Here is a 22,167-nt window from a genome sequence, read left to right on the forward strand (position 1 = left end):
GGTGAAATTTTCAGGATGAATCCCGACAGGTGAAATTTGAAAGGTGAATCCTGGAAGGTGAATCTCGACAGGTGAAATTTGAGAGGTGAATCCTGACAGGCGAATTTTGAGAGGTCAATCCCGACAGGTAAAATTTGAAGGGCCGGTCCTGACAGGTAAATTTTTCAGGATGAATCCCGACATGTGAAATTTGAAGGATGAATCCTGACAGGTGAATTTTGAAGGATGAATCTCGACAGGTAAACTTTTCAGGATGAATCCCGACAGGTGAATTTTGAAGGGTCAATCCTGACGGGTGAAGTTTGAAGGGTCAGTCCTGACAGGTGAATTTTGAAGGATGAATCCCGATGGATAAAATTTTGGAAGGTGAATCCTGACAGGTAAAATTTTCAGGATGAATCCTGACAGGTAAAATTTGAAGGGTCAGTCCTGACAGGTGAATTTTGAAAGGTGAATCTTGACAGGTGAAATTTTCAGGATGAATCCCGACAGGTAAAATTTTCAGGATGAATCCTGACAGGTGAAATTTGACGGGTCAGTCCTGATGGGTAAATTTTTCAGGATGAATCCCGACAGGTGAATTTTGAAAGATGAATCCCGACAGGTCGATTCTGGCAGGTGAAATTTTTCAGGATGAATCCCCACAGGTGAAATTTTCAGAATGAATCCCAACAGGTGAATTTTGAGAGGTGAATCCCGACAGGTCAATCCCGACAGGTGAAATTTGAAGTGTCAGTCCTGACAGGTGAATTTTGGAGGTCAATCCCGACAGGTAAACTTTTCTCGATGAATCCCGACAGAACAATTTTTAATTTTTAAACCCTTCCGCTTCACCGCCGACCTCACCCATCCCGAATTCTTGATTGAGGGGGGGAACAACCTCTCCCTTCGGATCCCCGAATTCCCCGGGCCGTGACGCGATGATGATGAGGAGGAGGAAGAAGACGAGGAAGAGAAGGGCGATGAGGAGAAGAGGAAGACGATGAGGAGGGGTCCCTCAGGGTCTCAACGGGCTGAGCGGCGCCGCCCCCCCTTTGAAACAGGCCGACTCGTAGTGCTTGTTGAGATACGACTTGAGCGCGAACGTTTTGCTGCACCGCTTGCACTTGAAATGCTTGAAGGCCGAGTGCGTCTGCATGTGGGCGCGCAGGTTGGAGCGGTCGGCGAAGGCCTTGCCGCAGTGCGCGCAGCCGAACGGCTTCTCCCCGGTGTGGGACCTCATGTGGCCCTGCAGCAGCCAGGGCCTGCTGAAGGCCTTGCCGCACACCTGGCACTTGTGCTTCAGGTCGTGCGTCAGCAGGTGCATGGCCATGGCCGGCATGGAGACGTACACCTTGCCGCACGTGGGGCATTTCTTGGCCATCTTGCTGTCCAGGCTGCGGTGGGTCTGTTTGTGGCGGCTCAGGTTGGACGAGGTGGCGTAGCTCTTGCCGCACTCCCCGCAGGTGTGGCGGGGCAGGTTCCGGGATGTCGCCGAGCTCACCTTGCGTCGCGACCGGCCGTCCGTGATGAAGAAAGCGTCCACCGAGTAACCCTCGCTGACGGCGGCGTCGCCGTTGATGTAACCCCCGGCCATGCCCGAGTGGGGGCTGTCGGGGGGCTCCGAATCGGCCGCGCCGGGGTACAGCGAGCCCGGGGATGGCACCTTGAGAGCAGCCTCGGTGTCGCCCTCGAAGGCGGACGGAGCCATGTAGTCGGTGAGGTACCCTGGGGACAGCGGGGGGACACGGGGGGACAGCGGTCAGGGATGGGGTGGGGGTGGGGAGGAGGGTGGCCCGCGCTGGGTGGGGTTTGTGGGGGTCCTGTGTCCCCCTGGGTGTCCCCCTGCTTGTCCCCTTGTCTGTCCCCCCCGTCCCTCTACCCGACCCCTGCTTGTCCCTCTGTCCCTCCGTTCGTCCCCCCGTTTGTCCCCTTGTCTGTCCCCCTGTCCGTCCCCTTGTATGCCACATTGTCCCCCTGGTTGTCCCCCTATCTGTCCCCTATCTGTCCCTCTTCCTGTCCCCCTGTCTGTCCCCCTGTCTCCCTTCCCGACCCCTGCTTGTCCCTCTGTCCCCCTGTTCGTCCCCCCGTTTGTCCTCCTGTCTGTCCCTGTCTGTCCCCCTCTCTATCCCCCTGTCTGTCCCCCTGCTTGTCCCCTTCTCTGTCCCCTTGCCTGTCCCATTGTCTGTCCCTCTGTCCCTCCATTTGTCCCCCTGCCTGTCCCCCTCTCTGTCCCCTGCTTGTCCTCTTGTCTGTCCCCTTGCCTGTGCCATTATCTGTCCGTCTGTCCCTCTTCCTGTCCCCCTGTCTGTCCCTCTGTCCCCCTTCCCGACCCCTGCCTGTCCCTCTGTCTGTCCCCCCTCTGCCTCTTCCTGTCCCCCTGTCTGTCCCCTGTCCCCCCTGCCCGACCCCCAACTTGTCCCTCTGTCCCCCCGTCTGTCCCTCTGTCACCCTTGCCTGTCCCCCTGTCTGTCCCTTGTCCCCCTGCCCATTCCCTTGCCTGTCCCGTCTGTCCCACTCTGTCCCCCTGTCTGTCCCTTCCCCGACCCCCTCCCCATCCCCCTGCCAGACTGTGCCCAGCTCAACTCCCGTGTCCCGTGTCCCTTGTCCCATTGTCCCATTGTCCCCCGCCCCCCCGTCCCTGCCTGTCTCTCTCCTGTCCCCTCCCCCCGTCCCCGCGCACCCCCCAAACCAAAAACCCCGCACCCCAAAAACCCCGCACAGCCCAACGCTGTCCCCAACCCTGTCCCCAACCCTGTCCCCAAACCTGTCCCCAACCCTGTCCCTGTCCCCTGTCCCTGTCCCCTGTCCCCGTTCCCATCCCCCTCCTTGTCCCTGCTGCCATCCCTGACCTTTCCCTTGTCCCTGTCCTTGTCCCTGTCCCCGCATTCCTGTCCCCATCCCTGCTGCTGGCCCCCTGTCCCTGTCCCCTGTCCCCATCCCTGCCCTTAACCCCTTGTCTCTGTCCCTTGTCCCTGTCCCCGCCCCTGTCCGTGTCCCTGTCCCTGTCACCACCGCTGCCATTGGCTCCTGTCCCTTCCCTTGTCCCTGTCCCCATCGCTGTCCCCATCGCTGTCCCCATCACTGTCCCCGCAGTCCCGACCCCAGGCTCTGTCCCTTGTCCCCATCCCTGTCCCCGTCCTTGCTGTCGGTTCCTGTCCCTTCCCTTGTCCCTGGTCCTTGTCGCTGTCCCTGTGTCCCTGTCCCTGTGTCCCTGTCCCCATCACTGCCCGCATCTCTGCTCTGTCCCCTGTCCCTGTCCTTGTCCCCATCCCTGTCCCTGCTCTCTCCCCTGTCCCCGCAGTCCCTGTCCCTAACCCTGTCCCCATCCCTGTCCCTGTGCCCCTGTCCCCATCCCTGCCCTCATCTCTGTCCCTGTCCCTGTCCTTGTCCCCATCCCTGCCCCCATCCCCCGCATCTCTTCCTCCCCTTGTCCTTGTCCCCTAGCCCTGTCCCCGTCGCTGTCCCCGCAGTCCCTGTCCCCTGTCCCCTCTTCTTCCATCCCCATCCCCGCCCGCATCGCTGCCGCTCCCTCGCTGTCCCTTCCCTTGTCACTGTCCCCGTGTCGCTGTCCCCATCCCTGCCCTCACCGCACTGTCCCTTCCCGTGTCGCTGTCCCCTTGTCGCTGTCCCTTCCCGTGTCGTTGTCCCCTTGTCGCTGTCCCTTCCCTCGTCACTGTCCCCGTGTCACTGTCCCCATCCCTTCCGGCATCCCGGTCCCTGCCGCTCTCCCGCTGTCCCTTTTCCTGTCGCTGTCCCCTTGTCACCATTCTCTTCCCGTGTCACTGTCCCCGTCCCTTCCCGCATCCCGTTCTCCCGCTGTCCCTTTTCCTGTCGCTGTCCCCTTGTCACCATCCCCTTGTCACCACCCCCTTGTCCCCGTCCCCGTCCCTTCCCGCATCCCGATCTCTCGTCCCTTTCCCTGTCGCTGTCCCCTTGCCCCCGTCCCTCCCCTTGTTCCTGTCCCTTCCCCTGTCCCTGTCCCCTGTCGCTCTCTCGCTGTCCCCTTGTCGCTGTCCCTTGTCCCTGTCGCTTCCTCTGTCTCTGTCCCCTTGTCCCCGTCCCTCCCCTTGTCCCCATCCCTTCCCGCATCCCTCTCTCCCGCTGTCCCCTTGTCGTAGCCCCTTGTCCTTGTCGCTTCCCCTGTCGCTGTCCCTTGTCACCGTCCCCTTGTCCCCATCCCTTCCCGCATCCCTCTCTCTCCCTGTCCCTTCCCCTGTCCCTGTCGCTGTCCCCTTGTCCCCGTCCCTTCCCCTTGTCCCTTCCCCTGTCGCCATCCCCTTGTCCCTGTCCCTTCCCGCATTCCGCTCTCTCCCTGTCCCCTTGTCGCTCTCCCCCTGTCGCTGTCCCCTTGTCCCTGTCCCTGTCACTGTCCCTTGTCCCTTCCCCTGTCGCTGTCCCCTTGTCCCCGTCCCTTCCCCCGGTCCCTTCCCCTGTCACCGTCCCCTTGTTCCCATCCCTTCCCGCATCCTGCTCTCTCGCTGTCCCCTTGTCGCTGTCCCTTCCCTTGTCCCTTCCTCGTCGCTGTCCCCTTGTCACCATCCCCTTGTCCCTGTCCCTTCCCGCATCCCACTCTCTCGTTGTCCCTTCCGCTGTCTCTGTCCCCTTGTCGTAGCCCCTTGTCCCTGTCGCTTCCTCTGTCTCTGTCCCCTTATCCCCGTCCCTTCCCCTTGTCCCTTCCCTTGTCTCTGTCCCCTTGTCCCCGTCCCTTCCCACATCCTGGTCTCTCGCTGTCCCTTCCCCTGTCGCTGTCCCTTGTCCCTGTCCCTGTCACCATCCCCTTGTCCCTGTCGCTGTCCGCCTGTCCCTTCCCTTGTCCCTTCCCTTGTCGCCGTCCCCTTGTCCCTGTCCCTTCCCCTGTCCCTTCCCTTGTCGCCGTCCCCTTGTCCCTGTCCCTTCCCCTGTCGCTGTCCCCTTGTCACCATCCCCTTGTCCTCGTCCCTCCCCTTGTCCCCGTCCCTTTCCGCATCCCGCTCTCTCCATGTCCCGTGTCCCCGTCCCTTCCCCTGCCGCTGTCCCCTTGTCCCTGTCCCTGTCACTTCCCCTTGTCCCTTCCCGTGTCCCTTGTCCCCGTCCCTTCCCGCATCCCTCTCTCTCCCTGTCCCTTCCCCTTGTCGCTGTCCCTTGTCCCTGTCCCTGTCGCTGTCCCCTTGTCATCATCCCTCCCCTTGTCCCCATCCCTTTCCCGCATTCCGCTCTCTGTCCCCTTGTCTCTTCCCCTGTCGCTCTCCCCTTGTCCCTTCCCCTGTCGCTTGTCCCTTCCACTGTCCCCTTGTCCCTGTCCCTTCCCCTTGTCCCTTCCCCTGTCGCTGTCCCCTTGTCCCCATCCCTTCCCCTTGTCCCTTCCCTTGTCGCTTGTCCCTTCCCCTGTCGCTGTCCCCTTGTCCCCGTCCCTTCCCCTTGTCCCTTCCCCTGTCTCTGTCCCCTTGTCCCTGTCCCTTCCCGCATCCCGGTCTCTCCCTGTCCCTTTCCTTGTCTCTGTCCCCTTGTCCCTTCTCCTGTCGCTGTCCCTTGTCCCTGTCCCTTCCCCTGTCCCTTCCCTTGTCGCTGTCCCCTTGTCCCCATCCCTTCCCGCATCCCGGTCTCTCGTTGTCCCTTCCGCTGTCCCTGTCGCTTGTCACTGTCGCTGTCCCCTTGTCCCTGTCCCTGTCTCTTCCCCTGTCTCTGTCCCCTTGTCCCTGTCCCTCCCCTTGTCCCCATCCCTTCCCGCATCCCTCTCCCTCTCTCTCCCTGTCCCTGTCCCTTCCCCTTGTCCCTTCCCCTGTCCCTTGTCCCCATCCCCGTGGCCATCCCCGTCCCGCATTCCCGCATTCCCCGCCCGCCGCTGCCCCGGCTCCGCTCAAGGTCACGGCGGGGCCGGGCCGGGCCCGGTGCGGCCGCTGCGGTTCCGCCGGTCCCGGTTACGCAACGCGCCGCAGCCGCCGCACCGGGCCCGGCCGGGGCCGCGCTCCGCACAAAGGCCGGCGTGGGGACAGCGGGGACAACGGCGGGGACAGCGGGGACAACAGCGGGGACAACAGCGGGGAGAACAACGGGGACAACAACGGGGACAACGGCGGCGGGGCCGCTGCCCTTGAACTTGGCTCCCGCAGACAAAGGGCAGCACGGAGAACCGAGCGCTCGTTGTACCCCGGTTCTATCCCGGTTCTGCTCCGGTTTTGTCCCGGTTCTGTCCCGGTTCTGCACCGTCCCCCCCGCCCGCTCCCCCCCCCCAGTGCCCGGCGGCGGCGGCAGCGCGGCGGAATGCGGCGGATCCCGGGCGGGGAGGGGGGGAACGGGGGGAGCCCCGCGCTCGGTATTTACCCTTCTCGTGCAACCGGGAGCCGAAATCGGCGCGGGCGCGGCCGTACGGGGCGTCCAGCCCGGCGGGGAAGTCATCGAGCTTCACCTTCTTCACCAGGAACGACCTGGGCATGGTTCCGCCGGGCCCCGCCGCCACAAAGAGCCCCCCCCGAGGATGAGGATGAGGAGGGGGGGGGGACGGGCGGAACCGAGCTACGGCTTTGTGCGGCGGGCGCGGCCACCCAGCTCCGGGCCGGGGCCGCCCGCAGCCGCCGCCGCCGCCGCCGCCGCCGCCGTGTCGGTGTCGGTGAGGCCGCGCCCGGCGGCTCCCGGACCCCCCCCGCGGTCGGGCATGGACCGGCGGGGTCGGTACCGGCGCTGAGGGGGGGGTTCCGAACCCCGCGGAACCGGAGCGGGGATGGGGAGCGGGGTCAGCACCGCGGGCAGCGCCGGTTCAGCACCGCGGACAGCGGCGGGGGAGGGGCGGGGAGCGGGGTTTGGGGGGTTTTTGGGGGGTTTTTGGGGGGTTTTGGGGGGTTTTTGGGGAGGGGGGGATGGATGGATGGATGGGGGGGGGATGCGGGATTGGGGGTGCGGGATTTGGGGGTGCGGGGCCGCGGAGCTCGGCCCGGAGCGTGTGAGGAGCGCTCGGAACCGGCGGCGGGGTTATAACGGGAGCGGGGGGGGAGGGGAGGGGGCGGGGACACGCGGGGACACGCCCACCGAGGGGCGGAGCGTGCCATAGAGACACGCCCATATATGGGAGGGGACAGAGAAAGCCACGCCCACCGTGGGGATGGGGAGAGTCCCGGGATTTGGGATTTTGGGAAAGGGAAAATCCTGGAATTTTGGGATTTGGGATTTTGGGATTTGGGGAACGGAGAATTCCGGGATTTGGGATTTTGGGATTTCAGGATTTGGGATTTTGGGAAAGGGAGAGTCCCGGAATTTGGGATTTTGGGATTTTTGGGAATTGGGGAGTGATTTGGGTTGGGAAAATCCCAAAATTTGGGATTTGGGAAAGGGGAGAATCCCGGAATTTGGGGATTTGGGGTTTGGGATTTTGGGGAGCGATTGGTGTCGGAAAAATCCCGAAATTTAGGATTTGGAATTTTGGGATTTGGGGAAGGGGGAGTCCCAGGATTTGGGATTTTGGGATTTGGGATTTGGGAAAGGGGAGAATCCCAGAATTTGGGGATTTGGGGATTTGGGGAAGGGAAAATCCCGGAATTTGGGATTTGGGGATTTGGGATTTTGGGATTTGGGGTTTGGGGAAAGGGAGAATCCCGGGATTTGGGATTTGGGATCCGGGAAAGGGGAGAATCTTGGGATTTGGGTTTTGGGGTTTTGGGATTTGGGATTTTGGGATTTGGGATTTGGGAAAGGGAAGAATCCCGGAATTTGGGATTTGGGATTTGGGGAAGGGAGAATCCCGGGATTTGTTATTTAGGGAGGGGGAGAGTCCCGGAATTTGGGATTTAGGGATTTGGGATTCTGGGGAGGGGAGGAGAGAGTCCCGGGATTTGGGATTTGGGATTTTGGGATTTGGGAGGGATGGGAGCTGGGAGAATCCCGGGATTTGGGATTTGGAATTTGGGATTTAGGATTTTGGGATTTGGGAAAGGGGAGAATCCCGGAATTTGGGGTTTTGGGATTTGGGGATTTTGGAATTTGGGATTTGGGAAAAGTGAGAGTCCCAGAATTTGGGATTTTGGATTTGGAAGGAATCAGAGCTTGGAGAATCCTGGAATTTGGGATTTGGGGATTTGGGATTTGGAGAAGGGGAGTGTCCCGGGATTTGGGATTTGGGATTTGGGATTTGGGGAAAGGAGAGAATCCCAGGATTTGGAATTTTGGGATTTGGGATTTTGGGAAAGGGAGAATCACGGGATTTGGGATTTGAGATTTGGGATTTGGGAAAGGGGAAAAGCCCAGAATTTGGGATTTGGGATTTGGGATTTGGGAAAGGGGAGAGTGCCAGGATTTGGGATTTGGGGAGAGGGAGAATCCTGGAGTTTGGGATTTGGGAATTTGGGAGCTCTAGGACTGGGGTGAAACCCTGAGCAAGGGATGGGGAAAAATCGGGAATGGGAAAAACGGGAAAGAATGGGGAAAAAAATGAGGAAAAAATGGGAAAAATGGGAATGTGAGAAATGGGAATAATGGGAATGGGAAAAATGAAAAAAAAAAGGGAAAATGGGAAAAATGGGAAAATTCCCAAATTTGGGATTCAGGGGAGAGGAAGGAACAGAAATAATTCCAGAGAGGATCCCAAAATTGGGGGATTTGGGGACACAAATTCCCCGGGAAATCCCGAATTTTTTTGGTGGGGGGTCCTTGAAAAATCACAAATTTTTGGAGGGGAATCCGTGAAAATTCCAAAATTTTTTTGGATGGGATCCGGGAAAATCCCAAAAATTGTTTGGAAATCCCAGATTTTGGGGAGAAATCCCAAATTATTTTTGGGGGAGGATCCGGGAAAATTCCAAATTTTTTTGGGGGGACGGATTGAGGGAAAATCCCCAAAATTTTGGGGAGTTATCTGGGAAAATTCCCGAATTTCGGGGAGCACAAAAACCGGGAAATACCAAATTTTTTTATGGGGGGGATCCACGAAAATCCCAAATTTTTTAGGGGGGGGGATCCTGGAAAAATCCAAAATTATTTTTGGAGGGGTGATCTGGGAAAATTCCAGAACTTTTTGTGGGGAGATCCGGGAAAATTCCAAATTTTTTTGGGGGGGGAGATCTGGTAAAATCCCAATTTTTTTAGGGGTGATCTGGGAAAAAATTCCAAATTTTTCTGGGGGGGGGATCTGGGAAAAATCCCAAATTTTTTGGGAGAGGGAATGCAGGAAAATCCCAAATTTTTTAGGGATGATCCAAGAAAAATCCAAAATTTTTTGGAGGGGAGATCTGGAAAAATTCCTAATTATTTTTGGGGAGGATCCAGGAAAAAACCCAAATTTTTAGGGGTGATCCGGGAAAATTCCAAAATTTTTTGGAGGGGTATTTGGGAAAAATCCAAAATTTTTTAGGGGTGAAGATCCAGGAAAAATCTCAAATTTTTTAGAGGTGATCCAGGAAAATTCCAAAATTTTTTTTGGGGGAATCCCCGAATTTTGGGGAGCACCAAAACCAGGAAATCCCAAATTTTTTTTTTTTTTGGGGGAGGGGGGAGGGGCAGGGGGACCCCAGGTGAGCCCCTCCCCCACCCCGGCGGCCGCGGGAGACCCGGGAGCCTCGTTTGCATCTCATCAGCATACCATTTACATATCATTAGCATCTCATTTGCATATAATTTGCATGTAATTAGCGTTTATTTCACTGCTCGGTGGGGGAGGGTCGGTTCTGAGGTTGCCCAGGTGAGATTTGAGGTTGCCCAGGTTGGTTTTGAGCTTGCCCAGGTGAGCTCTGAGGTTGCCCAGGTAATTTTTGGGCTTGCCCAGGTGAGATTTTAGGTTGCCTGTGTGGGAGCTGAGGTTGCCCAGGTATGAGTTGAGGTTGCCCAGGGGGCTCTGAGGTTGCCCAGATCGGTTCTCAGCTTGCCCAATGAGCTCTGAGGTTGCCCAGGTGGGAGCTGAGGTTGCCCAGGATGGTTCTCAGCTTGCCCAGGTGGATCCTGAGGTTGCCCAGGTCAGTTCTCAGGTTGCCCAAGTAGGAGTTGAGGTTGCCCACGTGGATCCTGAGCTTGCCCAGGTAATTTTTTAACTCGCCCAGGTGAATCCCGAGCTTGCCCAGCTGAGTTCTGAGCTTGCCCAGGTTGGTTCTGAGGTTGTCCAGGTGGGGGCTGAGCTTGCCCAGGGGAACTCTGAGCTTGCCCAGGTGGATCCTGGGGTTGCCCAGCTCAGCTCTGAGGTTGCCCAGGTTGGTTTTGAGGTTGCCCAGGTGAGCTCTGAGCTTGCCCAGGTGAGATCTGAGGTTGCCCAGGTGTGTTCTCAGCTTGCCCAGGTTGGTTTTGAGGTTGCCCAGGTGGATCCTGAGGTTGCCCAGACTGATTCTCAGGTTGCCCAAGCGAGCTCTGAGCTTGCCCAGGTGAATCCTGAGCTTGCCCAGGTGGATCCTGGGGTTGCCCAGATTGATTCTCAGCTTGCCCAGGTCAGTTCTGAGGATGCCCAGGTGAGATTTGAGGTTGCCCAGGTATGAGCTGAGGTTGCCCAGGGGGGCTCTGAGGTTGCCCAGCGCGTTCTGAGGTTGCCCAGGTTGGTTCTCAGCTTGCCCAGGTGAGAGCTGAGGTTGCCTGGGTGGGGGCTGAGCTTGCCCAAGTGAGCTCTGAGGTTGCCCAGGTGGGTTCTGAGGTTGCCCAGGTGAGAGCTGAGCTTGCCCAGGTGAATCCCGAGTTGCCCAGGTTGGTTCTCAGCTTGCCCAGGTGAGCTCTGAGGTTGCCCAGGTGGATCCTGGGGTTGCCCAGATTGATTCTCAGCTTGCCCTGGTCAGTTCTGAGGTTGCCCAGGTGAGATTTTAGGTTGCCCAGGTGGGGGTTGAGCTTGCCCAGGTGATCTCTGAGGTTGCCCAAGGAGCTCTGAGGTTGCCCAGGTCATTTTTGGGCTTGCCCAGGTGAATCCTGAGCTTGCCCAGGTGAGATTTTAGGTTGCCCATGTGGGAGCTGAGGTTGCCCAGGTCAGTTCTCAGGTTACCCAGGGGGCTCTGAGGTTGTCCAGGTGGATCCTGAGGTTGTCCAGGTCAGTTCTGAGGTTGCCCAGGTGAGCTCTGAGGTTGCCCAGGTGGGTTCTGAGGTTGCCCAGGTCATTTTTGAGCTTGCCCAGGTAAGATCTGAGCTTGCCCAGGTGGGATCTGAGGTTGCCCAGGTAATTTTTGAACTCGCCCAGGTGAGCTCTGAGGTTGCCCAGGTGGATCCCGAGCTCGCCCAGGCCATTTCTGAACTCGCCCAGGTGAGCTTTGAGGTTGCCCAGGTGAGCTCTGAGCTTGCCCAGGTCAGTTCTGAGCTTGCCCAAGGGGCTCTGAGGTTGCCAAGGTAGGAGCTGAGGTTACCCAGGTGAGATTCGAGGTTGCCCAGGTTGGAATTGAGGTTGCCCAGGTCATTTTTTAACTCGCCCAGGTGGATCCTGAGCTTGCCCAGGTTGGTTCTCAGCTTGCCCAGCTGAGCTCTGAGCTTGCCCAGGTCAGCTCTGAGGTTGCCCAGCTCAGCTCTGAGCTTGCCCAGGTTGGTTCTCAGCTTGCCCAGGCTGGTTTTGAGGTTGCCCAGGTGGGAGCTGAGCTTGCCCAGGTCGCTCTGAGGTTTCCCAGGCAGCTCTGAGGTTGCCCAGGTGGATCCTGAGCTTGCCCAGGTTGGTTCTCAGCTTGCCCAGGGAGCTCTGAGGTTGCCCAGGTGAGCTCTGAGGTTGCCCAGGTGAGATCTGAGGTTGCCCAGGTTGATTTTGAGGTTGCCCAGGTTGATTTTGAGGTTGCCCAGGGGGCTCTGAAGTTGCCCAGGTGAGCTCTGAGCTTGCCCAGGTAGGAGTTGAGGTTGCCCACGTGAGAGCTGAGGTTGCCCAGGTCAGTTCTGAGGTTGCCCAGGTCAGTTCTCAGGTTACCCAGGGGGCTCTGAGGATGCCCAGGTGAGATCTGAGGTTGCCCAGGTGGGGGCTGAGCTTGCCCAGGTCATTTTTTAACTCACCCAGGTGAATCCCGAGTTGCCCAGTTTGGTTCTCAGCTTGCCCAGGTGATTCCTGAGATTGCCCAGGTCAGTTCTGAGCTTGCCCAGGTCATTTTTGAGCTTGTCCAAGGAGCTCTGAGGTTGCCCAGGTAGGAGCTGAGGTTGCCCAGGTGGATCCTGGGGTTGCCCAGTGAGCTCTGAGCTTGCCCAGGAGGGGACAGAGGTTGCCCAGGTTGGTTCTCAACTTGCCCAGGGGGCTCTGAGGTTGCCCAGGTGGATCTGAGGATGCCCAGGCCATTTTTGAGCTTGCCCAGCTGAGCTCTGAGGTTGCCCAGGTAGGAGTTGAGGTTGCCCAGGCCATTTCTGAACTCGCCCAGGTGGATCCTGAGGTTGCCCAGGTGAGATCTGAGATTGCCCAGGTCATCTTTGGGCTTGCCCAGGTGGATCTCGAGCTTGCCCAGGTGGATCCCGAGCTTGCCCAGGTGATCTCTGAGGTTGCCCAGATTGATTCTCAGGTAGCCCAGGGGGTTCTGAGCTTGCCCAAGTGAATCCCGAGCTGCCCAGGTGATCTCTGAGGTTGCCCAGGTAGGAGTTGAGGTAGCCCAGGCCGTTTTTGAGCTCGCCCAGGTGGGAGCTGAGGTTGCCCAGGTCATTTTTGAGCTCGCCCAGGTGGATCCCGAGCTCGCCCAAGCAGGAGTTGAGGTTGCCCAGGCCATTTTCGGGCTCGCCCCGGGCTCTCCCCTCCCCCCAGGGCCGCAGCTGTTGGGGGAGGGGCGGGGCCGGTCCCGCCTCATTAACCCTCATTAATATGCAAATGAGGCCCGGCCGTGATAAACGAGCCCGGGGGGGATGGGGGTGGCCAGAACCGCCCCTCCCCCCACCTTGGGGGTCCCCGAGCCTCAGCTGGGGGGGGGGAGGGGCCCTGAGAGCCCCCCCGGCCCCGCCCCCATCCCCCATCCCCCACCCCAATTCAGCACGAGGAGTTTGGGGGGGGCGGAGCCTTTTTATTGTAGCACCGGGGGGGGGGGGGAACAAAAACGGGGGGACCGAAATGGGGGGGACAAAAAATGGGGGGGACCCAAAAACGGGGGGGACCCAAAAATCGGGGGGGACCCAAAAATCGGGGGGGACCCAAAAATCGGGGGGATACAAAAATGGGGAGGATCCAAAAATGGGGGGAACTTGAAAATCGGGGACCCAAAAATGCGGGGGACCAAAAAATGAGGGGAACCCAAAAATCAGGGAGAACCAAAAAATGAGGGGGAACCAAAACTGTGGGGGACAAAAAATGGGGGGAACCAAAAAATGGGGGGACAAAAACGGGGGGAACCAAAAATGGAGGGGAACCAAAAAATGAGGGGGAACCAAAACTGTGGGGGACAAAAAATGGGGGGACCCAAAAATGGGGGGAGTCAAAAATGAGGGAAACAAAAATTGGGAGGACAAAAATTGGGGGGACAAAAATTGGGGGGACCCGAAAATGGGGGGAGTCAAAAACGGGGGGGACCCAAAAATGGAGGGGACAAAACTGGAGGGGACCCCAAAAATGGGGGGAACCAAAAAATGAGGGGGAACCAAAACTGTGGGGGACAAAAAATTGGGAACCCAAAAATCGGGGGGAGTCAAAAATTGGGGGACCCAAAAACGGGGGGAACCAAAAAAAATGAGGGGACCAAAAATGGGGGGATACAAAAATAGGGGGGAACCAAAAACTGGTGGGACAAAAAATGGGGGGAACCAAAAAATGGGGGGAACCCAAAAATCGGGGACCCAAAAATGGGGGAGACAGAAATGTGGGGGGAATCAAAACTGCGGGGGACAAAAAATTGGGAACCCAAAAATCGGGGGGAGTCAAAAATGGGGGGAACCAAAAATGGGGGGAGTCAAAAATGGGGGGGGGACAAAAAATGGGGGGACCAAAATGGAGGGGAAAAAAAAATGAGGGGGAACCAAAAATGGGGGGACCGAAAATGGGGGGGACAAAAAATGAGGGGGACCCCAAAAACGGGGGGACCAAAATGGGGGGACCCAAAAATGAAGGGAACCAAAAAATGGGGGGACAAAAACTGGCGGGGAGTCAAAAATGGGGGGAACCAAAAATAGGGGGGAACCCAAAATCCGGGGGGACCAAAATGGGATGGGACAAAATATGGGGGGACCCAAAAATTGGTGGGACAAAAAATGGGGGGACCCGAAAATGGGGGGAGTCAAAAATGGGGGGGACAAAAATTGGGGGGACAAAAAATGGGGGGGGACAAAAAATGGGGGGACAAAAATTGGGGGGACAAAAATTGGGCGGACAAAAAATGGGGGGAACCAAAAAAATGAGGGGACCAAAAATAGGGGGATACAAAAACAGGGGGGAACCAAAAACTGGTGGGACAAAAAATGGGGGGAACCTAAAAATGGGGGGGAACCAAAACTGGGTAGGAACTCGAAAATCGGGGGGACAAAAATGTGCGGGACAAAAATGGAGGGGAACCAAATATGGGGGGAACCTAAAATTGGGGGGACTCAAATCCGGGGGGAACCAAAAAAATGAGGGGACCAAAAATGGGGGGGTACAAAAATAGGGGGGAACCAAAAACTGGGGGTACAAAAATTGGGGGGCCTATAAAAATAGGGGGATTTATAAAAAATTGGGGGTTTATAAAAAATTGGGGTTATAAAAATTTGGGGAGGGGCTACAAAAAATGGGGAGGGGTCCAGGGGAGGGGCCTTGATGGGGGAGGGGCGATTGGGGGGCGGGGCTCGGTTTGGGGGGGTCTCGTAAATGGGGGAGGGGCTCAGAATTGGGGGTCTTAATTAGGGGGGGTTCTTAATTAGGGGGGCTCTTAATTAGGAGGGTTCATTATGGGGGGGCTCTTAATTGTGGGGGTCTCATAATTGGGGGGTCTTAATTGGGATTCTCATAATTGAGGGGTTCATAATGAGGGGGGACTCTTAATTGGGGGGGTTCTTAATTAAGGGGAGTCTCTTAATTGGGGGGTTCCTAATTTGGGGGGGCTCTTAATTGTGGTTCTCATAATTGGGGTGTTCTTAATTAGGGGGGGCTCTTAATTAGGGGGGGCTCTTAATTGGGGGGGTTCAATATGGGGGGCCTCTTAATTACGGGGGGCTCTTAATTAGGGGGGGTTCATAATTGGGTGTTCTTAATTGGGGGGGGTCTCATAATTTGGGGGGTTCATAATGGGGGGGCTCATAATTAGTGGGGGCTCTTAATTAGGGGAGGTCTTAATTAGGGTTCTCATAATTGGGGGGTTTAATATGGGGGGGCTCATAATTAGGGGGGTCCTAATTGGGGGGTTCTTAATTAAGGGGAGTCTTTTAATTGGGGGGTTTATAACTTGGGGGTTCTTAATTAGGGAGGGGCTCTTAATTAGGGAATCTCATAATTGGGGGGTTCATTATGGGAGGACTCATAATTGGGGGGGCTGTTAATTATGGGGGCTCTTAATTGGAGGGTTCAATATGGGGGGGCCTCTTAATTAGGGGGGGTTCATAATTGGGGGGGGGTCCCATAATTAGGTGGGTTTATAATTTGGGGGTTCTTAATTAGGGGGGGGTCTTAATTGGGATTCTCATAATTAGGGGGTTCAATATGGGGGGCTTTTAATTAGGGGGGCTCTTAATTACCGGGAGTCTCTTAATTGGGGGGTTCCTAATTTGGGGGGGCTCTTAATTGTGGTTCTCATAATTGGGGGGTTCATTATGGGGATGTTCGTAACTGGGGGGGGGGGTCCTAATTGAGGGGTTCCTAATTTGGGGGGCTCTTAATTAGGGGGGGCTCTTAATTAGGGGGGTTCTTGGTTTGGGGGTGCTCTTAATTGGGGAGGGGTCTCTTCATGGGAGGGTCTTTTTTTTGGGGGGGGGTGCTCTTAATTTGGGGATTCCTAATTGGGGGGGGTCTTAATTGGGGGGGTCTCATAATTAGGGGGGGCTCTTAATTAGGGGGCTCTTAATTGGGGAGGGGTCTCTTCATGAGGGCGGTATTAATTGGGGAGGGGGTCTCATAATTTGGGGGGGGGTCTCCTCTTTGTGGGGGGCTCCTCCTGGGGGGACTCTGGGTCTGGGGGTGTCCCCATTTCCGGTGTCCCCATTTCCGGGGGTGTCCCCAATTCGGGTGTCCCCATTTCGGGGGTCCCTATTTCCGGTGTCCCCATTTCCGGGGGTGTCCCCATTTCCGGGGGTGTCCCCATTTTGGGTGTCCCCATTTCTGGTGTCCCCATTTCCGGTGTCCCCACCTCGGGGGTCCCGGCCCCCCCCAGCCCCCCCAGGACCCGCAGCACCCCCAGCACCTCCCCCCGCCCCCGGTGCGGCCGCTTGGTGCCGCGGGGCAGGCGGCGACACGAGGACAGGTCCAGGTGACACAGCTGGGGACAGGCCAGCAGCGGGCTGGGGACAGAGAGGGACACACAGAGTGACCTCTGACCTCTCTGAGTGACCCCTGATCCCCTGAGTGACTCCTGACCCCTCTGAGTGACGCCAGAGTGACCCCCAGGAATGAGGGGACAGTTGGGGACAGGCCAGCAGCGGGCTGGGGACAGAGAGGGACACAGGGTGTGACCTCTGACCCCTCTGAGTGACCCCTGAGTGACCCCTGAGTGACCCCAGGTGTCCCCTGTGCCCCCCCCCCCAGGAATGTCCCCATTTTCCCACGCCCACCTGAGCTCCTGGGGGTGACAGGGGGTCCCCGTGTCCCCTCCCATGTCCCCAATGTCCCTCCCTGTCCCCAATGTCCCCTGATGTCCCCAATGTCCCCATGTCACCCCTCATCCCTCGTGTCCCCAATGTCCCAGTGTCCCCCATGTCCCTCTCATGTCCCCAATGTCCCATCTGACCTCTGGGGGGGTCACAGGCATCCCCACATCCCCAAAGTCCCCAATGTCCCCGATGTCCCCCCCGTGTCCCCAATATCCCCCCCATCCCCAGTGTCCCCCCCCCATATCCCAATGTCCCCTCTTTGTCCCCAATGTCCCCGATGTCCCCAATGTCACACCTGAGCTCTGGGGGGGTCACGGGTGTCCCCAATGTCCCCACATCCCCACTGTCCCCATGTCCCCAATGTCCCCCCGTCCCCCAATGTCCCAATGTCCCCCCTGTCCCCTCTTTGTCCCCAATGTCCTCATATCCCCAATGTCCCCTGTTCCCCCCACTGTCCCCGTGTCCCCAATGTCCCCAGTGTCCCACCTGAGCTCCAGGGGGGTCACGGGGGTCCCCACAAACCCCTGTCCCCAATGTCCCCTCATACCCAGTGTCCCCAATGTCCCCTCTTTGTCCCCAATGTCCCCCCATGCCCCCAGTGTTCCCCCCAAATGTCCCAGTTGTCCCCAATGTCTCTAGTGTCCCCATGTCCCCCATCCCCAGTGTCCCCCCCATATCCCAGTGTCCCCAATGTCCCCAATGTCCCCAGTGTCCCCAATGTCGCACCTGAGCTCTGGGGATGTCATGGGGGTCCCCCCATCCCCCTGTCCCCAATGCCCTCCTGTCCCCATGCCCCCGATGTCCCCCCATGTCCCCAATGTCCTCAATGTCCCCCCCGTGTCCCCAATGACCCCCCATCCCTCTGTCCCCCCAGTGTCCCCAGTGTCGCACCTGAGCTCCGGGGGGGTCACGGGGGTCCCCAATGTCCCCTGTCCCCCCCAATGTCCCCAATGTCCTCAATGTCCCCTTGTCCCCAATGTCCCCAATGTCCCCTGTCCCCCCCAATGTCCTCAATGTCCCCATGTCCCCAATGTCCCCAGTGTCCCCAATGTCCCCCCCATCCCCAATGTCCCTCCCATATCCCACTGTCCCCAATATCCCCATGTCCCCATGTCCCCATGTCCCACCTGAGCTCCAGGGGTGTCACGGGTGTCCCCACATCCCCATGTCCCCAATGTCCCCAATGTCCCCTGTTCCCTCTTTGTCCCCAGTGTCCCCAATATCCCAGGTGTCCCCAACGTCCCCACTGTCCCCAATGTCCCCAGTGTCTCCGATGTCCCCAATGTCTCCACTGTCCCCACTGTCCCCAATGTCCCCATATCCCAATGTCTCCCCAGTGTCCCCAATGTCCCCCCAGTGTCCCCATGTCGCACCTGAGCTCCAGGGGTGTCACGGGTGTCCCCACATCCCCCTGTTCCCCTCAATGTCCCCAATGTCCCCCCATCCCTCTGTCTCCCCACTGTCCCCAATGTCCCCGATGTCCCCAATGTCCACCTGAGCTCCGGGGGTGTCACAGGTGTCCCCGCCAGCCTCAGGACCCTCAGGGAGTCACGGGGGTCCCCATGTCCCCAATGTCCCCCTGTCCCCCCCAATGTCCCCAATGTCCCCAGGTGTCCCCACTGTCCCCCCATATCCCAGTGTCCCCAATGTCCCCCTGTCCCCAATGTCCTCCACGTCCCCCCCGTGTCCCCACTGTCCCAGATGTCCCCATGTCCCACCTGAGCTCCGGGGGTGTCACGGGTGTCTCCGCCAGCCTCAGGACCCTCAGGGGGTCACGGGGGTCCCCATGTCCCCAATGTCCCCAAAGTCCCCACATCCCCAATGTCCCCAATGTCCCCAATGTCCCCAATGTCCCCATGTCCCCAGTGTCCTCATGTCTCAAATGTCCCCAATGTCCCCAATGTCCCCATGTCCCCATGTCCCCAGTGTCCCCATGTCCCACCTGAGCTCCGGGGGTGTCACGGGTGTCCCCGCCAGCCTCAGGACCCTCAGGGGGTCTCGGGGCCCGAAGGCGGCCAAGGCCCCCCCCAGGTCGGGGTCGCGGCGCCCGCTCAGGTCCAGCTCCAGCAGCGTCCGGTGCCAGCGGCGGGTGACAGCCAGCCAGGGGACACCGCGGGGACGGGGGGGTGGTGGGGGACAGCCCGGGGACACGGGCAGGGACAGGCGCTCCAGGGCTGGGGACAGTGACACAGTGACAGTGACAGTGACACAGTGACAGTGACACAGTGACAGTGACACAGTGACACAGTGACACAGTGACAGTGACACAGTGACACAGTGACAGTGACACAGTGACACAGTGACAGTGACACAGTGACAGTGACACAGTGACACAGTGACACAGTGACAGTGACACAGTGACACAGTGACAGTGACACAGTGACAGTGACACAGTGACACAGTGACAGTGACACAGTGACAGTGACAGTGACACAGTGACAGTGACACAGTGACAGTGACACAGTGACACAGTGACACAGTGACACAGTGACAGTGACAGTGACACAGTGACAGTGACAGTGACACAGTGACAGTGACACAGTGACACAGTGACAGTGACACAGTGACAGTGACACAGTGACACAGTGACAGTGACAGTGACAGTGACACAGTGACAGTGACACAGTGACACAGTGACACAGTGACACAGGGACAGTGACACAGGGACAGTGACAGTGACACATTGACACAGGGACAGTGACAGTGACACAGTGACACAGTGACACAGTGACAGTGACACAGTGACAGTGACAGTGACACAGTGACAGTGACAGTGACACAGTGACACAGGGACAGTGACACAGTGACAGTGACAGTGACACAGTGACAGTGACACAGTGACAGTGACACAGTGACACAGTGACACAGTGACAGTGACACAGTGACAGTGACAGTGACACAGTGACAGTGACACAGTGACACAGTGACAGTGACACAGTGACACAGTGACAGTGACAGTGACACAGTGACACAGTGACAGTGACACAGTGACACAGTGACACAGTGACAGTGACACAGTGACAGTGACACAGTGACAGTGACACAGTCACAGTGACACAGTGACACAGTGACACAGTGACAGTGACACAGGGACACAGTGACACAGTGACAGTGACACAGTGACAGTGACACAGTGACAGTGACACAGTGACACAGTGACACAGTGACAGTGACACAGTGACAGTGACACAGTGACACAGTGACAGTGACACAGTGACAGTGACACAGTGACAGTGACAGTGACACAGTGACAGTGACACAGTGACACAGTGACACAGTGACACAGTGACAGTGACACAGTGACAGTGACACAGTGACACAGTGACAGTGACACAGTGACAGTGACACAGTGACACAGTGACACAGTGACACAGTGACACAGTGACAGTGACACAGTGACAGTGACACAGTGACACAGTGACAGTGACAGTGACACAGTGACAGTGACACAGTGACAGTGACAGTGACACAGTGACAGTGACACAGTGACAGTGACAGTGACACAGGGACAGTGACACAGTGACAGTGACACAGTGACACAGTGACAGTGACACAGTGACAGTGACACAGTGACACAGTGACAGTGACAGTGACACAGGAACAGTGACAATGTGTGACGATGGGACAGTGACAATGGCACAGGGACAGCCCGAGGACACAATCACGACATTTCACGACACATCCCCCCACCCCCACGACCCCCCAGGTGTGTCCAACTGTCCCCAAGTGTCCCCACCTGTCCCCAGGTGTGTCCCTGTCCCCCCAGGTGTCCCGAGGTGTGTCCCCAGCTGTATCTCAGGTGTGTCCCTGTGTCCCCAGGTGTGTCCCAGGTGTGTCCCCAGGTGTCCCCAGGTGTGTCCCCATTTCCCCTGTGTCCCTCACCTGAGCACTGCAGCTGTCCCAGGTGTCCCGGTGTCACCCCCGGGGTCCCCCCCAGCTGTCCCCAATGTCCCCAATGTCCCCAATGCCCCCAGCTGTGTCCCTGTGTCCCCAGGTGTGTCCCCAATGTCCCCAGGTGTGTCCCTGTCCCCCCCAGGTGTCCCCAGCTGTGTCCCCAGTTGTGTCCCCAGGTGTCCCCAATGTCCCCAATGTCCCTCACCTGCACACTGCAGCTGTCCCAGGTGTCCCGGGGTGACCCCCGGGGTCCCCCCCAGGTGTGTCCCCAGCTGTCCCCAATGTCCCCATGTCCCCAATGTCCCTCACCTGCACAGGCCAGCTGTCCCAGGTGTCCCGGTGTCACTCCCGGGGTCGCCCCCAGCTGTCCCCAGGTGTGTCCCCAATGTCCCCAATGTCCCCAGGTGTGTCCCCAATGTCCCCAATGTCCCCAATGTCCCCAGGTGTGTCCCCAATGTCCCCAATGTCCCCCTCACCTGCACATGCCAGCTGTCCTAGGTGTGTCCCCATCCCCCCCAGGTGTGTCCCCAATGTCCCCAGGTGTCCCCAGTGTCCCTCACCTGCACATGCCAGCTGTCCCAGGTGTGCCGGTGTCACCCCCGGTGTCCCTGTCCCCAGGTGTGTCCCAGGTGTGTCCCCATCCCCCCAGGTGTCCCCAATGTCCCCAGGTGTATCCCAGGTGTCCCCAGCTGTCCCCAGGTGTGTCCCCAGCTGTCCCCAATGTCCCCATGTCCCCAGTGTCCCTCACCTGTGCACTGCAGCTGTCCCAGGTGTCCCGGTGTCACTCCCGGGGTCCCCCGCAGGTGTGTCCCCAATGTCCCCAGGTGTGTCCCCACCCCCCAGGTGTGTCCCCAATGTCCCCAATGTCCCCAGCGTCCCTCACCTGCGCACTGCAGCTGCCCCAGGTGTCCCCCCAGGTGTGTCCCTGTCCCCAGGTGTGTCCCCACCCCCCAGGTGTCCCCAATGTCCCCACCTGTCCCCAATGTCCCCAGGTGTGTCCCTGTGTCCCCAGGTGTGTCCCTGTGTCCCCAGCTGTCCCCAGCTGTCCCCAGTGTCCCTCACCTGCACATGCCAGCTGTCCCAGGTGTGCCGGTGTCACCCCCGGGGTCCCCCCCAGCTGTGTCCCTGTGTCCCCAGGTGTGTCCCCAATGTCCCCAGGTGTGTCCCCAATGCCCCCAGGTGTCCCCAGTGTCCCCCTCACCTGCACATGCCAGCTGTCCCAGGTGTGCCGGTGTCACCCCCGGGGTCCCCCCCAGGTGCAGCCCCCTGAGCTCGGGGTTCCCTCTCAGGAGGCGCCGCAGGAGCCCCTCCCCCACCGCGGCCCCTCCCCCCCCGGGGGCCCCCAGCCCCAATTCCCGCAGCCGGGGGAAGCCGGGGGGGGGGAGGGGCGGCCCCGGGGGGGGAGGGGCAGCGCTGGGGCTCCCACAGAGCCCCCCCCAAACGGAGAACCTGGGGGGAGGGGAGAGGTCAGGGGGGAGGGGAGAGAGGGGGAGGGGCACCCCAGGGTGGGGGAGGGGCACCCCAGGGTGGGGGAGGGGCAATAATGGGTGGGGAGGGGCATTAATGGGTGGGGGAGGGGCAATAATGGGTGGGGGAGGGGCACCCAGAGGGTCACCCTTGGGTGGGGGAGGGGCGACCCTGGGATTTTGGGATCCCCAGGTGAGTTTTGGGGGGAATTTTTGGGGTTTTTGTGCCGATTTTTTCGGGGTTTTT

General features: G+C 58.8%; 1 protein-coding gene across 1 annotated transcript; it reads right to left on the reverse strand.

Annotated features, from left to right (window-relative positions):
• Nucleotides 1-484: 484 nt before the first annotated feature.
• Nucleotides 485-6,524, reverse strand: SCRT1 (scratch family transcriptional repressor 1). The gene is made up of 2 exons (XM_033081791.1): nucleotides 6,283-6,524; nucleotides 485-1,707 (listed from the first exon to the last, which is right to left on the reverse strand). Exons 1-2 carry the CDS (start codon nucleotides 6,392-6,394, stop codon nucleotides 998-1,000), a joined length of 822 nt encoding a protein of 273 aa, XP_032937682.1. The 5' UTR covers nucleotides 6,395-6,524; the 3' UTR covers nucleotides 485-997.
• Nucleotides 6,525-22,167: the final 15,643 nt, after the last annotated feature.

The sequence above is a fragment of the Catharus ustulatus genome, chromosome 1, assembly GCF_009819885.2.
Source record: "Catharus ustulatus isolate bCatUst1 chromosome 1, bCatUst1.pri.v2, whole genome shotgun sequence".
Taxonomy (NCBI): Eukaryota; Metazoa; Chordata; class Aves; order Passeriformes; family Turdidae; genus Catharus; species Catharus ustulatus.

What these genes read in the sequence shown, in the direction of transcription:
- SCRT1 (XM_033081791.1), bottom strand. Translation starts at nt 6,394, where the DNA reads ATGCCCAGGTCGTTCCTGGTGAAGAAGGTGAAGCTCGATGACTTCCCC. An exon ending in CTCCCGGTTGCACGAGAAGG is followed by an intron (nt 1,708 to 6,282) that starts GTAAATACCGAG and finishes CGCTGTCCCCAG; the next exon opens with GGTACCTCACCGACTACATG.